General features: G+C 37.9%; 1 protein-coding gene across 1 annotated transcript in view; it reads right to left on the bottom strand.

Annotated features, from left to right (window-relative positions):
* The window catches only part of LOC126213609 (basement membrane-specific heparan sulfate proteoglycan core protein-like), an 843,204-nt gene that overhangs the window by 291,415 nt on the left and 533,147 nt on the right, over positions 1-18,642 (bottom strand). The window contains exons 18-19 of the mRNA XM_049941462.1: positions 16,572-16,688; positions 7,326-7,559 (exon numbers count right to left, since the gene is read on the bottom strand). Coding sequence (XP_049797419.1) covers positions 7,326-7,559; positions 16,572-16,688 — 351 coding nt within the window. The remainder of the gene's footprint in view (positions 1-7,325; positions 7,560-16,571; positions 16,689-18,642) is intronic.

The raw sequence follows: 18,642 nt of genomic DNA, 5'->3' as shown, positions 1-18,642 counted from the left end.
TCTCTTACTTAAGCACATTGTTGTAAGTTGTAGGTACCTCTTATAAAGTGGTAACAGTAATATGTTTGATTATACAACAGAGAACTGGAAATTTTCTGATACTGTGGGAACATTTTTATGTGCCAGAGTAACCAATGCACTGACACTATTCATCATCACTTTGAACTCTTGCCACGAGCTTAAACAATGGTTCCAAGATGGCCGCCGAGTAAGTGACGCCAGAAACCATTTCCAGAAAGATAAGTGATTTAGACAGTAATACAATTTAGTTTAACGCCGACAACAAATTAAATACGTGCATTAGTGTATCGTTTAGTCTTGCCATTAAAGGTTTCACTTTTCTTTGCGTATTTTTTCAGAAAACACAAAAAGATCGTAACTTCGCGAAGTCGCGCTTAGGCTTAAATTTTGTAAACGTGTTTGTTTCTTGTTTCACGGTAATTTAACTAGTTTCTCGGTAACAAATAAGTAAACTACCGCAAATAGCGTATAACTTCATTGTTTTAATACAGATTTCAGAAAAACAGCGTAACTTTATATCAGAAACTTGCCTATATACATTTGTTTATAGGCCTAATTCTCGTAACGTTTTTGGAGAATCAAAGTTAAAGTATCTCGTTTAATTGTCCTTTTTTTCATTCCATCGAGTGAAATATATAATAAATAGCGTATACCTTCATTGTTTTAATACAGATCTCAGAAAAACAGCGGAATTTTAAATCAGAAACTTGCTTATATACATTTGTGAATAGGCTTAATTCTTGTAACGTCTTTTTTGATTTTCGGTAATTTAATTGATTTATTCTAGCTAAAGTATTATTTTTGCCATGAGTGAGAAGTGCCTGACTTGCCGTAGAATTGTTAGTTCCGGGGTTTGGTGTGATGGATGTAGTAGTTTTTTTCACTGGGGGGACTGCAGTGGCGTGGGTGTTGGGAAAGTGGATCAGGCTCATCAGTGGTTATGTAGGATTTGCAGCAGAGATAGGAAGATAGTGGAACAGGAGGGGAAAATTGCTGCCCTTCAGGCTGAGCTAGATCAGGCTAGGGAAGATCTGGACAGGTTAAGGAGGGAGAAGGGCAAAGAGAGGTGGGAAGTGGCAACAGGTAGCAGAAGGAACAGGCCTAGAACTAAGTCTGACAGTTTTGTGGTGAATGTCAAAAATAAGTTTGACCTGTTGCTTCAGTTAGAAACTGATGAGCCTCAAGCAGAGGTAGGTGTAGACAGGACACAACAAACTTTCAATAGGAAATTGAAAAAGAATGTAGGAAAGTTATCGAAAAGGAAGAAAGTTTTGTTGTTAGGCAGTTCTCATGCCAGAGGTGTAGGCCAACTTCTGCAGGAGGAATTAGGACCAGAATACCAGGTCACAAATTTTTTCAAACCAAGTGCTAGTCTGGATCAGGTGACAGAGGATTTAGGTTCACTCTGTAAAGGATTTACCAGGGAAGACACCGTGGTTATTGTGGGAGGGCCAGGGAACAGCATTGACAGAGATCCTGGGTACAGTATAGAGTGTGACCTGGTAAAGATTGCGTCGGCATCGAGACACACCAATGTTGAATTTGTATCTGTCCTGAGACGTCATGACCGGCCTCATTTGGACTCTTCTGTTGGGAGAGTTAATTTGGAGTTGGAACGGCTGCTTGGGTCGGGTGCGGGGGCTCATATTGGTGTGGTTCCTGTTGATTATCTCAGTAGGTGGGACTATACCAGGCACGGCCTACATCTCAACAGGAAAGGGAAGGGGAAACTGGCTGGGGTAATAGCAGGAAATTTAAGGGGGGGAGGCACTGCCATGAATGGTAAAATACCAGTGGTTACAGGTGTTGGAGCAGCACCTTTTTTAGGATAGGTAAGACAGAAAGATGTCAAGTTCTACGAGAGGTCAGGATTGAAACAAATCTTCAGTTTAGGAAAGAAATTAAACAGCACAATTCTAGCACATTGGATCACCAATCACAGCTATCAATTATAAATTTTCACCAATCACCAGAAATTTTATTTCCACCAAGTTGTAGCTCAGTCCTAGGTAATTGCATTGATGAATTAAAGTCACCCAACCCAGTTGACATAATCTGCCTCTCTGAACACCGTGTGACCACTGGTATAGGAACTAGGCCTAAGCACAATGAGAAACTCAGACAGGAGAGTACTGCAAATGTTAGAATAAGGAAAGGTTCTCATAAAGGTATAATTAAAAATAATGTAAGTATATTTCATCAAAATATTGGGAGTTTAAAGAATAAAGTAGATGAGCTTCTGGTTTGTTTAGAAGATTTAGAAGCTGAGAATGAAATAGATATACTATGCCTGTCTGAGCATCACATTGTTACTGATATGGATAAGGTAAATGTAAGTGGATATAAGCTCTCTGCACATGTAATGAGAGAAAATATGGAGAAAGGAGGAGTTGCCATATATGTCAAAAGTTATCATTGTGCAAAAAGTATAGAAACAAAAAAGTTTTGTGTAGAGAAACATATAGAAGCATGTGCCTGTGAGCTTAAATTAAATAAAGGCACATTTATAATTGTAACTGTATATAGGTCCCCATCAGGAAATTTTCATCTATTTCTGAAAAATTTGGACTCCTTGTTGTGCTATCTGTCAGACAGGGGGAAGCAAATTATTATTTGTGGGGACTTCAATGTAGATTCTCTGAAAGAGGGTAATAGGAAAAATGACCTTGAAGTATTACTCGGTTCTTTCAATTTGACACCCGTTATTGATTTTCCTACTCGGGTGGTAAAGGATAGCAGCTCACTGATAGATAACTTCTTTATAGACCAAGATAAGTTTAACCAGATAAATGCTCAGCCTGTTGAGAATGGTCTTTCTGATCATGGTGCACAGCTAGTTACAATATATGACATAGCTCCATTCAGCAATACTAAACAGTCCTCCAAAGTGGTACGTTCAGTCAACGATTTAACAATTGCAAATTTCAGGGAAAGCCTACAGCAGTTAGACTGGGATGAGGTGTACCGTGAACCTGATGCCAATTTAAAATATAATTTATTTCATGACATTTTTGTAAATGCATTTGAAAACTGCTTCCCCAAGAAAATAGTTAAATATACTCGTAAGAAACCTTGTAAGAAACCATGGCTTACTAAGGGTATAAAAATATCTTGTAACCGCAAAAGGGAAATGTATCTGACAGCAAGAAAGAGTAGTGACCCAGAAACTATCAAAAATTATAAAAACTACTGTGTTATATTAAGAAAAGTTATTAAAAAATCCAGGAGTATGTGTATCATGTCTGAAATCAGCAACTCTGATAATAAAATTAAAACAATTTGGAATATTATTAAAAGAGAAACAGGTCAACCAAGAGCAGAGGAAGACAGTATTACCATCAAATTGAATGAAAACTTTACGAACAAAAAGTCAGAAGTTGAAAATATTTTTAATAATCATTTTCTAAATGTTGTGGATATAGTAGGATCCAGGTGTTCATTAGAAGATGCTAGGCTGTTAATGGAAGAGGCCATACCTACGCAATTTGATACAATTGAAATCTCACCCACTTCTCCCTTTGAAATTAGGAAAATAATAAACTTGCTTAAAAGCAAAAACTCACATGGAATTGATGGCATTTCCAGCAAAATACTAAAAGCTTGTTCTCAACAGATAAGTAAGATTCTCAGCCACCTGTGTAATAGCTCTCTGGAACAGGGCATTTTCCCTGATAGACTGAAATATGCTATTGTTATACCTTTGCATAAAAAGGGGGATAGATCTGATGTCAACAATTACCGTCCAATCTCCCTTCTAACAGCTTTATCCAAAATTTTTGAGAAAGTAATGTATTCAAGAGTAGCTTCACATATCTGTAAAAATGAAGTACTAACAAAATGTCAGTTTGGTTTTCAGAAAGGTTTTTCAACAGAAAATGCCATATATGCTTTCACCAGTAAAATTTTGAATGATCTGAATAACCGAACACCACCCATTGGGATTTTTTGTGATCTCTCAAAGGCTTTTGATTGTGTAAATCATGAAATTCTGCTAGACAAGCTCAAGTATTGTGGCATGAGTGGGACAGTGCACAAATGGTTTAATTCGTACCTAACTGGAAGAGTGCAGAAAGTTGAAATAAGTAGTTCTCGTAACATGCAAAGATCAGCACATTCCTCAAACTGGGGAACTATCAAGAATGGGGTTCCACAAGGGTCAGTCTTGGGTCCTTTGTTGTTCTTATTATATATTAATGACTTGCCATTCTATATTCATGAAGAGGCAAAGTTAGTTCTCTTTGCTGATGATACAAGTATAGTAATCACACCTGACAAACAAGAATTAACTGATGAAATTGTCAATACTGTCTTTCAGAAAATTACTAAGTGGTTCCTTGTAAACGGACTCTCACTGAATTTTGATAAGACACAGTACATACAGTTCCGTACAGTGAATGGTATGACGCCATTAATAAATATAGACCTTAATCAGAAGCATATAGCTAAGGTAGAATATTCCAAATTTTTAGGTGTGTCCATTGATGAGAGATTAAATTGGAAGAAACACATTGATGATCTGCTGAAACGTTTGAGTTCAGCTACTTATGCAATAAGGGTCATTGCAAATTTTGGTGATAAACATCTTAGTAAATTAGCTTACTACGCGTATTTTCACTCATTGCTTTCATATGGCATCATATTTTGGGGTAATTCATCACTGAGGAATAAAGTATTTATTGCACAAAAGCGTGTAATCAGAATAATAGCTGGAGTCCACCCAAGATCATCCTGCAGACATTTATTTAAGGATCTAGGGATATTCACAGTAGCTTCTCAGTATATATACTCTCTTATGAAATTTGTTATTAACAACCAAACCCAATTCAAAAGTAATAGCAGTGTGCATAACTACAATACTAGGAGAAAGGATGATCTTCACTATTCAAGATTAAATCTAACTTTGGCACAGAAAGGGGTGAATTATACTGGCACTAAAGTCTTTGGTCACTTACCAAATAGTATCAAAAGTCTGACAGATAACCAACAAGTATTTAAGAAGAAATTAAAAGAATTTCTGAATGACAACTCCTTCTACTCCATAGAGGAATTTTTAGATATAAATTAAGAAAAAAAAGAAAAAAATTAAAAAAAAATAAAAATAAAAAATAAAGAAAAACAAAAAACACAAAAAAATAAAGTTGTTATATTAACTTAAGTATGTTGTTAAATTAACCTAATTATGTCATGTATTGGAAAATTCGACTCGTTCCACATCATTACGAAATATCGTATTCATGATCCATGGAACTAGTACTAATCTAATCTAATCTAATCTAATCTAATCTGTTAGTTGCGAACTGGATACAAAAGTAAAAAACTTAACTTTCATTTCTGAGCACTAGTCTCTAACCTAAAGGCACTCTTTCTTGGAACCTTTACCATCTGTATAACTTTTACGCTAAAAGTTTAGGACACGCTGTATGACCCTTTAAAACAAATCTACTGGATGGGCACAGACCAGCAAAAAATACAGATACAACTGGACAGGTTCTGCCTTACTGGCAGTTCGAGAAATGCATGTGAACACTGAAAATGGGAAGGCACAGAGGGTATATCACAACTGATGGCGAAGACTGAGAGGGGTGAAAGTAGACAACAACAGAAGCTAACATGCCCCAGTAAACAGTGGTCTGCAAATGATCCTTTTGTGAAATAACTGAGTGCATGTGGTTTCGAGCCACCACTGACTTCATACAATTATTGTCCTAGTTAGCACAAACATATTTGAAACGTGAATTTTATGATCCAAGTCTCCATCTAATTGGTCTCAAATTTTATCTATGTCCTCCCTTAACAAGAAATAAAATAGTTCTTCAGTGTGTGTTCCATGTTACAATTTACTGTACAATTGTACCTGTTCAAGGAGGTGTCCCAGGTGTCATTTTCATATTTGGGCACAATACTGCACTTGTCTCTGCAAAGAGTTGCGAATTGTATTCAACGCCCTCATATCACCTCGGAAATCTTGATAAGGCTGAGTAATTCGCTGCTGCAGTCCTTCAACTGTGTCAATGGGAGTGTTGTACAGTTGACTTCTGAGATGACTCGAGACAGGAAAATCCAGAGGATTGAGGTCCGGTTATCCTGGAGGCCAGGGCACAGGCCCTGCTCTGTGTGTTCATCCTGGATTGTAGTTGTATATTAGATATCATTTTACATCAGCAGCAAAATGTGAAGGTATTCCATTGTGCACCACCACATTCCCCAATTCATGCGGTCCTGGAAGATCGAGCAACATGAATCGAAGGTATCCTCACCCATCAAATTTTCTTTTGATCACCTAGTAACCGTAACCACACATTGGTCGAGAAATGTTCATGTTACGACTCATAAACAGCAATTGTGTTTATGTAAAATTAGACCCTAATTAGACAGAGAGTTGAACGGAAAGTTTACATTTCAAATACATTATTTCATACTGAAGTGACAGCCTGAATTGGCTTGTTTGTAGAGCCCAATTTACTGAGAAGTTAAAATGTTTTTGGTTCTATTATCACATATTTTCATCCTTGTCAGTTTCAGGTACCAATTACGATGCAGCCACCATTGTTCCCTTCTCCAGGGTTCTCCACAGGTAAAGTGGAACAAAGTATAGACCTGAAAGACTCAGGTTTCAAATGCTGTGCCATTCAACTCACTTAACAACTAATAACATGGGGTTGGGAGGGCGGGCAGATAGTGTGTCAACGCAGTGTAAAGACATCAGAGTAGAGTTTAGTTTACACGAAGACACTGAGTTGAAAAACTCATTTCTTGAAACCGGCATCACGAAATTAGTTTCATAAATGTCTGTTTACACAGCAACAAAGGTGTACAGTTTAAATTTGAAATTTTGTGAGAACTGACACAACATTTTCTTCTGTGAAATGACTGTCGTGGAAGTCATCTTGATAGAAATGGATTTCAGGCTGTCTGCTTGAAATCAGTATAAAACAAAAAGAACAAATGTGTCTGACTTCGTAACTGAATAAAGACAAGATGAGATGTCATTTCAGGTGGCCAGCCACCAAATTATTATTATTATTATTTTTTTAACGTTATTCCAGACACCACTTCAACTACGTATGAATGATGCCAGAACAATTCATGGTTGTAACCGAGTTCAAGATACTGTAAGGAAAGAAGATCAGCTGGTGAAGATTTTTATTTATCAGCCCTGTGGTAACCATATTGTACACCAAAGAACACAACTGGCAAACGTTGTATCAGTCAAAAGTGTCAAAGGCTGCACCATTCACTCAATGAACAACTAGAGAAACTAGGGAAACGGCTATACTTTGGAACACAGCAGTAGTTGTAAGCACCTTCTTCATCTACCGGCGGAGCGCCAGTCGGATACTCGGTGGAATCCGGAGAGCGGCTGAAATCGGGCTCCCTGTCAGTGGTGTAGCCTCCGCCAGGCACCTCGGGGTCAAAGTCAGTGTCGGGGCAGTTGAACTCGTCGCTGCCATCGCGGCACTCCGGGAAGCCGTTGCACTGCCTCGCCAGGTCGATGCAAGTGCCGTCGTTGCACTCGAACTGGTTGTCCGCGCAGCCTTCTACAGGTTTCCCAAAACGGGGGTCACGTCACAGATGGTACGGTAGTTACTTTTGGCAAGGAGTTGGGTTGTATCTGCACTGTCCGGTGAACTTAAGGAAAATTGTTCTGCCAATCAGCACGGTTCTATTGCCCCTTGCCAAGGTTGTAGCACATCTGATACAGTACATCCCAAAGATACTGCATTCCTGATCATATTTCACAATATTACATTTATAAAAATATGTGTTTGGTGCCTGGACCAATTTCAATTGGAAGAACATTTTTCCTTTTTGCTCTATAGGTTTCACATCTCTGAACTTGCACCTCACCTCATATACAGTAGAACTTGCACCTCACCTCATATAAAGTACGTAAACCAACCTACAAATTCTGCAAACCACTGTAACGTGCATGGCAGGGGGTGCTTAATACTGTACCACACATTAGGGTTTCTTTCTGTTCCACTCCCATTACTGGGAGAAGAATGACTGCTTAAACGCCTCTGTGCTTACTGTAATTAGTCTCATCCTGCCTTTGCAGTCCCTGTGGGAGCGATAGGGGGCTGAAGAATATCTCTGGATTCTTCACTTAAAACTTGTTCGTGGATTTTTGTAAGCAGGTTTTCAAGGGATAATTTGTGTCTGTATTCAATAGTATGCCAGGACACTTTTCAACATTTCTGTGACACTCTCCTGTTAGTCAACCTGAAAAATATTTTACAATGGAACACACAAGATTTGTAAGCAGTCTCCTTTTTAGATTGGCTGCATTTTCCCAGCATTATATGTAAAATGACTTCTCCCTTGACATAACAACTGTTTCATCATCCCAGTGTTCTGGTTCTCATTCACCTAAGTTATAATTCTTCATATAAACTTCTCCCTCTCTTAAGGATGTCCCTGTTAATATATAAAGCAAATATTGCAGCAGACTGATTAGGGGTGACTCAGTGACTGTCCATGGAAAATTCCACCTTAAAAATCTTTCTGACTGTAACAGGAAATGAACTAACACTTTCCATCAAAAGTGGTTGCATGAAAGACATGATGAGCAGTACTTGCTTGAGCTTAGTCCAGCTACAAGCTGCAAAAATGAAATTGAAAATATCTGCCACAACACCAGAGAAAATGTGTCTCGCCTCTCTTAGGAGGGGCACCCATATATATGACCTTTTTTTTTTTTCTGAGAGGAGGTAGTACGAATGAAAACAAAGAAAACAGTCTAGTAAACATACACTCTAAAATGCAACTTTAAGAGCTATGACCCCTTGTTCAGCAGAAGAGATGTGTTTCACAGTAGCAAAGACGAACAAGTGCTCATAGCTCATAAAGTATGTGTTTTGTAGCTGGTATTTAACGGACATTTTGTTTTTGTCTTCGTCCATACTACCACCTCTCAAAATATGGGATACTTCTTTTCAAACCCCTTGTACACAATTTTCGGTAATAAAGAGAAGATGATGCTTACACACAGAATTATAACTTAGGTGATTGAGAGCCATAGTGCTGGGATTGTGAAACAATTATTGCGCTTAGGTCAAAGCTTATTTTTAAGGGCAATGTTTCTTCCCTGTACGGTTGTCATCGGTGCGTGAATCTGTAACAGCATATCGTGACCCGTATGTAACAATCAATTTTAGAACTCAATAATGCCTTTATTTCTCCATGGAAACGTTTGCAATCTGAACAACGTTTATGTAATGATGCACTTTATAATTTAATTAAAGCAGTTTTACATTTCTCCCCATTTTAGTTCCAAAGCCTGAACAGTGAAGGTTTGATACATATATGAAAAACACAACTGCGATTCACTGTGCTCTTGTCTCACTTAAAATTTCTGCTACAGTTTTCCACGTAACAGCATTTTAGAAAAACACAGTGTAAACACTACTGTCTGTCATTTTAACAAAGCAGCTAAATTTGTATAAACATTTTCACCAATTATTCCATGTGTGAACATGTCTTCTATTGGAAGATTAACTATGACATACACACTTCACTAAGCGATTTAATTTACTTTTAATGTTAAGCCAGAGTGACAGTTCCATCCTTTTGTACTACATTATGACAAATGACCAAGCCATCTTTGTGAAGTAAAATACTCTTAGATGTACTTTCTCTTGCAGTTCAGGCAGCACTCATGTCTAAGGTTACTGCTTACAGCACCTGATAAAAGTGTCTAGGGCACCCATCTGAATACAGTTTCAGGAGAATTGAACAGCCAGTTTAGCATGACATACAGGGTTATCTTCTCTCACTTATAGAAGGAAATCCTCATGTTTCCTTTAATTTAGAATATTTTGTTCACCAAGCCCTTATTTAAAGAAGTTAATTGTGAAGACATGGGCAGGCACTCTAAAACATTTACTGTTAAACATTGTTTACAGTCTCAAGAACTCAAATTACATGACCATCTTTTTGACAAACTTATAAACAATGCTCACACTACCTAAGGGAAGAAAATATTCGAGCTTTTGTCATCACATAAAAAACAACTGAAGTGTGGTATTGTACGAGAACTGTGCAAAACTAGAGCCATCACATTACCTCACAAGCAGATAGAGGGTACACAATGGGTGACCCAGCTAACTCTTTGCTATCACTGCATAGCTGTCACATAAAAAATAATAAATACATGAACAACAATGTTTTGATTAATATACATCCCTTTCGACCTTGATTTGTGCAAAATTGCAGAGTAATGTTTGTTCTAAATAAGGTAACGCAAGAACAGAGATGTGAAAACCAGCTTGTATGGACAGGAATGTTTAGTAAAGCAAAGATTACAATGTAATACACAGTAAAGCATGGCTCCTCTACCACAAATATAATTACATAAAAAAGTATGTCCACCTGAAACTGATAAACTGATTATATGGCTAACAAACCCAACATTATGTTAAAACAACAGTGCCAACACATAAAAATTATCTGATCAAAAACTAAATCAACAAAAGGGTGTTTGCCAATTCATAGTCTAACAAGGTTTCTGCAAGTTAAATTTTGTTAAATCAGTAACCAAAAGCAATACTAACAAAACAGTTTCAAGCTTACCACTTGGCAAAACCACTCACAGAACAAAATCAAAATCAGTATCGTAACCTAATTCTCCAAACTGTACAAATACACAGTGTGGCTAAATTACTTTATGACTGATTTAATAGCGATGGGGCCACCTAATGGCGACATTGTAGCTATATACTATGGAGCCTTCTAATCATTGTTACCATACTCATTTTATCCAAATGTAAGATTTTACTTGCCATCTCTTTAGAAATTTGTGCATTAATATCTATCATATACAGTTGTAATAGAAGTGCCCTTCACACGGCAGTAGGCTACATAGTTTTATTTTCAAAGTGGCAAAATTACCAACACAACTATTAAAACATTGTACTGGGCATAAGGTGAATGTTTGTCTCAATTATATATATTTTTGTGGCTTGGAAAATTTTGACATGGCACATGTTATACTGGGTATGATAAAAGAATGGGCATCCTTGTGTGTTACGAAGCAATTAACATCAAAGCTGCCTGTGCCATATTGAAAAGCAGTCACCAACAAATGATTATACCAGTTGCCTACCACTTGTACTACATGGTTATGGTTTTCAGCAAGAAGGCTGGTTTGATGCAGCTGTCCACACCAGTCTACCATGTGCAAGCCACATCACCTCTACCTAACAACTGTAGCATACATCTGTCTGAACTTGCTTACTGTATTCACATCTAGGTTTCCCTCTACACATTTGAAGTTCACCCCCCCCCCCCCCCCTGCACACACACACACACACACACACACACAACTTCCTTGAATTATCACACTGACAATCATTCCTCCTATAAAGTGATGTTTTTCTTTTTCTTTTTTAAGGTCAAGTTGCATGGTAAACTTCTTTAATCCCCAGTTAGATTCATCCTCATTTATCTTTAGACCTACCCATCTAACCTTCAGCATTCTTCTGTAGAACCACTTTTCACAAGATTCTATTCTCATCTGAACTACTTATCACACACATTTCAATTCCGTATAAGGGTACAATCTTGACAAATACTAGAAATGGCTTTCTAACACTTAAATTTATCCTCGATGTTAAAAAATTCTTCTTTCTTGCTACTGCCAGTCTGTATTTTATATCCTCTCTACTTTGGTCACCATAAATTATTTTGCTGCTCAAAAATGAAAATTCATCTACTACTCTCAGCGACACATTCCCTAATCCAAGTCCCTCAGAATCACCTGATTTAGTTCAACTTCATTCTATTACCACTGTTTTTGTCTATATTTATTTTCTACCCTATTTACAAGACACTACCTACTCTGTTCAACTGGTCTTCCAATTTAAATTGCAAATCACAGATAAGGGTCATGTGCATGTTTAAATACATAGCCTTATAAAAACAAAGCACTTTTCTCTCCTAATTTTATTCAGTACCTGTGCATTAGTGATGGAACGAAGATACGAGATGTGCAAGAATCGTATTTATATACTGAATAGTGTCTTAAAAAATTGCAATAACGTCTTTAAAATTGCTTGAGAAAGACTGAAGATCGTCTGGATTTCAGGCCTTGCTGTTCACGCAGTCATCGAGTGTGCCACGTCCCGCGCTCCATCTTACACCTCACGAAAACTCAGATGTGCGAGCAGGCTGTCATCTCTGCAAGTGCACCACCAGGCAAACTAATGGCGAATAGTACTGCATACGAGATGGGCTTTAGTTGTAGCATCGTGAAATATGGTACAATGTCTGCTGACACAAACAGTGGGCAGCTTTCATTTACTTTCTTTATACTAGCTTCTTTCAGTATGACCTCCTACAGTTGCCTGGTTTTCTGTTTTGGATATTATGTAACATTTGAATACGAGCTTCTAGGTCAAACAGATTGTGATAGAACAAAAGATTCGCAACTGAGGCAAAATATTCTACACTCTATGAAATCCATATGTCTAGATTGCAAAGAGACCAGTTTAGATCAATCAGGCAATTAGTTTTAGATAACTAAAACCTCTTTACAGTGAGTAATTCATCACATTACAGTAAGTCCTACCGTGCCATTAAGAATGCTGTACATTCTTTGATGATACTTTTCAAGATATAAGCAGCATCCATCAAATGGAGGATCCAAAGGTTCACACAGTTATATGATTAGTTTATCATATTGATCAAAATTGCACTCACTGGAGGATGGGCATTTGCCCGTGTATTAAAAAGTAGCATCACACAATGCACAACAGTTTTAATAACACACTACATTCTAACAATACACGTGACGAGTTACTAACATGAGGTATTTAATGATCTGAAGAGGACTGCCTTATCAATCGAAACCAGCTATTCTTGTATAAATTTGCAACTGAGGCAAAATTTACATCAAAAATTAAGACTGCATGCTCCCAAAACTAGACTATGTGAAGTCTCATAAAAGTTTACATACTGCTCCTGTAAATCTGCATTTGCAGCTATCTCAAACTAAAAATAAAAGGTAATATATAAAAATCATTATCTGTTTGTTTGTCTCTTGTGCATTCCTATACCACTCATCCGACTGTAACGAGGCGTTGGTGAGCTGTGCGCACACAAAGGTTTCTGAGGAGGTGCAAATCACCAACCTCCCCTAGTGGTGGACATGGGGGTGAAAAGAGAGTGACAAAGCAGTATAACTTAGGAATGTCTGGAGCGATTCCAACCAAATTTTGTATATAAGGATCTCATTATTTGTATAATTATTTGCATACACTACTGTCAAGGTAGTATACCCCTACCATCCCTAGGTGTTGGTGTGGAAGTGAGAAGCCGTGACATATAGAACTATTCAATAACAACCGATATTAGTATCGAATCCACAGTTGTCGGGGTCGCTAGGTTCATCGTAACAGTACCGATGAATCTGTACCTCTAGGAGTGGCGGTGTATGGGGAGGGGGCACAGACAGTAACATATCAGATTGTCTCTGTAATGAACAAAGCAATTTCTACCAAACTTGGTCCAAGTAAGACAGAAAAAACTTATGGTGACATTAATGCACCCTTTAGCGTCCTGTGGCTGACGGTGGGGATAGAAAGAGTTGACGTAAAAGCAATTTCAACCAAATTGGTGTATACTTGACTCATTATTTGTACAAAAATACTGTGGGAATAAGATATCCCTAGGGGCAGCATGAAGCTATACACATGTATGCAGATGCAGCCATGGCAAGAAACTTTTTCATATTTGATTTAATCCATAAAAAGACATTGTCTTTCATTTGTTCTCTACGTGTACATCTACCTGCTTTGTATGTGTGTACCTAATTAGAAAGAAAAAGAGGCACTGTGACACGTTGCGCACAGCATCTCTACACTTTTCATTTTGTTTAAAGGTTCTGCCATACAGTAATTATGCCACACTGAGTATCATTTTATGGTTGCTAACTATGAATGCTAAAACAAAATATTGGTAAATTAAAAATTATTTACAAAAATCAAAGACAATAAGTGATAAACAGACCTTACTCAATGCACGCATTGACCAGACAGTCATTCATAACATGCAGAAAGACTTCACATCATCACCGGTGGTTCAAAACAGATTGAAGTCCCATTCTCACGAGACTAAGGCTGGGGAGGTAATGTGTGAATGGGAACAGCAAAAGTAAGTGGACTGAAAACCATAACAGCATTTGTCTGACAAATTAAATCTCTGGCCATTCTCCGCAACTTCTCAAGTTTCATTTTGTGCTCTGAAAAGGGAATAATTTGATGAGTAAGGAATGTTTACCATCCTTGCCACTGATTTGAAAAGACACAATGCAAACTGGCATTAAAACCCATGTGCTCAAGCAATTTCTTAAAACAGGCCGCCCACATCACCCCATACAAGTATTCCCTGCTACAGATATTCTGTGCTTCAGGCACAAATGTACATATATATACACAAACCACCACCATACTTAAAACCCATTAACAAGTATCTACTTACATTAAGAACACACCAAATGCTACATTAGTGTCAGGGAAGTAATGTTTTGAGTGCTGATTTTGGCACGGTAGTGTACTAACCACGCCAATGTGAATTTTTCGAGAAATCACAAGTGTTTACAGAAACAATGTAGCTCCGTCAGAAGTACACACACAGATATGGTCGGCAACTCAACCACATATACCAACACACATCACAACTGCATCAAATGTGTCCTATATAATCCACATTCTCTTTATTTCATCGGCACTTTTATTTCTATCTGATTACCTAGCTATTCTAATCAGAATGGAAACACCAAGCTTTCAAAACTGCCATTTAGGATGGAAACTTTTTACATCCATAGGTATATTAACACACACACCTTACAGTAAGCGACAGAGAGTACTTTTGCTACCGCTAAAGTTTCTCCAACTCCCTGTTCCAGTCACAAAACATTTGCAGGAAGGATTCTTGGTAAACCTCTCTTATTTTACCTTCAGGGTGTTTTCACAAAATAAATGTAGGAGAAAGCAATATGTGACTGACTCTTCTAGGAATGTCAACTTTTGGCAACTACTGAGCGAAGTGGTGCAGTGGTTAGCACAGTGGACACACATTCGGGAGGGAGACAGTTCAATCCCGCATCTGGCCATCTTGATTTAGGTTTTCCAAGATTTCCCTCGATCACTTCAGGCAAATGCCGGGATGGTTCCTTTGAAAGGGCATGGCCGATCTTCTTCCCTAATCCGAGCTTATGCTCCAATGACCTCATTGTCGACGGGACGTTAAACACTAATTTCCTCCTCCACTCTTGCCATTTCGACAGTAAATTACACCATGATGCACACTTCTTCTCTTGTAGCTTTGGCCATTGGAGCAGGATAAGCATCTCTGTGATGTATTCACCCTTACAGAATGAATTAGTGACAAAATGTGCTGCTCTGGTTTGGAACTTCTCTATTCCATATACTTTAAAGCTCTCAGATGAAGAAGCATAGTCAACTACAAGAGTTTTGTATGGTACCTTCTTCATGTGTGGACTACATTGCCCAAGAATTCTCCCAACGAACCTCAACCTGGCATTTGCTATTCCTACAACCGCTTTCCTGTCTTCATTCCACTTTAGGTCACTCTATACGCATATTTTCAGATTATTTAATAGGTGTGATTGTGGCTGCTTCCAGTGGTTGTTTGGCAATTGCATATTCGTATAATACAGGTCTTTTGTGTATATATGCAGAATATTGTTTTGTCAAACTCGACAACTCTCCTAAGTAAGCACACGTTCTCCTACCACGACCTCTCTCTATTTTTCACTAAGCAAAAAAAAGTAATGCTATATTTTGAAAGCTTGGAGTTTTCATTGTTTTTGCCATAATAACAAAAAATATAATTTTGTATTTTACAAGGTTCGAGTTTTCATTTGGTTTCACTCAGTCCATTAAATTCCCATCATGTCAGTCAGCTACCAAAGCAGGTAATTTGTATCTCTTTCTCAAAGAGATATCTGGAAATACGATTTGTACCAGTCCTCCAACTATCCTTCATCAATTTTATTTTATCCATTTATATTTCCAATTTTATGAAAAAAATTATCATTCTGGAACAAACGACATTTCAGTCCTACTGGAGATTCCACTGACTGTTCAAAAGCTCATTTTGAAAATTATTTATTTTCTGGCAGAAAGACACACAATTTCAGTATGACTTTATCAGTTTTGACCATCACTCGCCATCTAGAGGTCATCAGCCGACAATGTGGTTTCCTCAGTGGTTAGAGTGAACTATGGCATCTGTCACAACCTGCAGATGGCAGGTGACAGCCGAGAAAGGTACTGAAATTGTGGGTGACAGTGCCGGAAAATAAATTATTTTCAAACCATGACATTTATCAGCTGGAATTAAGATTCTCCCTGGAAAATAAGTCCTCCAGAGAGTTTTGGCTCAAAGTTTGACTCCCTCTCCTATGTTGCTGTGCTGACACCCGCCCGCCCCGCCCCCCTTGCCCTCACACACACACAGAGTTTCCGGACGACATTTAGAGAAGGGACGCTGTCGCTATGGACGAGTGAATGCGTGCAGACACCTACCACAGTCTTCCTCGTCGGACCCGTCCCTGCAGTTGCGTTGTCTGTCGCACCGCTGGTACTCTGGCACACACTGACTTCCGTCGGCACAGGGGAACTCACCCGGGACGCACACTCCCTCTTTCGGTGGGAAGTTCCCGTTGAGTGCAGAGAAATTTTTGGTGGTTGGAGGAAATGTGCGTAGAGCGCAAAGGTCAACAGGAATGTGGGTGCGGGGACGGAAAAAGAAAGGGGTGGAGAGAAAAAAAAACAACAAAAAGCATACGTGAGAAATGAAAAATTAAAACCAATGCAGTGCCAAATAAAAGGGTGCTGCTATGCTGAGGGTTCTCCCAGGCACTTCACCATATACGCTAAATACATGCGCAAATCTGACAAACTGCTTTTTAAATGCAGTTACAAAGATAAAGTCAAAGAATTTTTAAAAAATGGCTAACAATACATGCATGCCTGGTTCTACAGTACAGGGTGTGGTGCAACTTACAAGGTCAGTGATGTGGTGCTGATATGGTGGCTAAATTACTAAATTAACAGCAAAGAGGGGAGCAAATCGTGCAATTAACTCTCGTGCCATGAATTCTGAACTGAATAGCTTTGATTCCACAAATAAAATGGTTAAATTTTGGATGTTTTCATAGAACTGAACAGGCAGTCTGTAAACTCTTACATGTCTACTCTATTAGCCTACTGCTACAAAAACGTTTCCAAGAAACAGTTAAAACAATTTTGAAACAGTATTTCTACCAGCATATAAGTGTTTCAGGTGCAGAACTTGCTGATCTTCCCCACTTGTCATTTTAATGTATACAATGGTTGGATGCAAGTTTTGAATTCAGATAATGTACAGAACATCAACAACCCCAGAGAAAAGATCCACTACTCTTAGATTGATGGGAAAAAAGCACCACAGATCAATGATATGTAACCTGCCTCACTACTGCCAACTAGCAACACATTTATAGCAAAATCTAAGCTAGTATTATCATAGGAAATCTCTAAGAGTATTTTATGAAATGGCCTTCCCATAACAGTAACTTCAAAATTAAGGAAATGATGCCAAGTAAGAAAGGTCACCAACAAGGACCAAGCATCATCTGACCCAAACGACATCCATATATGCTATCAAGCAGTAGAAAAAAAGTTATATGTATAACATGCAAAAATATACATCCATATGTTCAAGATACGTAAATCGATTATCAGATAAAAATTTATGGCCTTAATGTGCAAATCTACTGCTGAATACTGAACATATCAGGGCCTACATTTGAACTGTTTTTCATCAATATTCTTATCATATATGTGTGTCTGAGCCACTTCAGTTTGAAGTTTCTCCTTTATATCTGTCATTCTACCGATAAAGATATCAATTTTTATCCCAACAACATTTAAATACTGACTTAATAACAACAAATATATTTAGAAACCTCTGTGAATATACACTGATATATTAAAATTTGTTCAATTAATGTTTAAAATCTGAAGTATTGGCAATACATTATTAAGTTGTAATGACTAAGTTACATCAATCCTTTATTTACAATGATAATCTTTTATTGTCAAGTGGGAATTATTGTCATTTTTAATCGACTTCAGTTTCATCACGAAAATTAAAAATACAAGAGGAAATTAATGCCGCCTTTCCCAAATCTAGTGGGCAAAGTTTGCATAAACAAGTCGACAATATGATCTAAGAAATGTCGACTACAGGTAATTCTTATCAATGACTTTAACTAAAGATTTGGGCTTAGCATGCCTGTGATACTTATTGTGCAAATCATTTGACCAATTTCTAGGTGTAAGATCCGAGCACAAAATGATGTGCAAAACATATTCACTTATATGGCATGCACCACAAAATATGTATGCCTAGCATCAAAGCCACGAATAAGCCATCAAAGTGCATTTGGTACACAAACACTAACACAGCTTTAATTTGCACAGTCGACTGAAATAACCTTGGATGTGCTGAGGACACAAATGAACGTTACTGACAATTTTTTTATATGCCTACCCAGCCCGTATAACTTAAGACACCACTTTTTAATCACACAACAGGGAAAAAAAGGAGGGA

The sequence above is a fragment of the Schistocerca nitens genome, chromosome 11 (genome assembly GCF_023898315.1).
Source record: "Schistocerca nitens isolate TAMUIC-IGC-003100 chromosome 11, iqSchNite1.1, whole genome shotgun sequence".
NCBI lineage: Eukaryota > Metazoa > Arthropoda > Insecta > Orthoptera > Acrididae > Schistocerca > Schistocerca nitens.
This window is presented reverse-complemented; position numbering and strand designations above follow the sequence as displayed.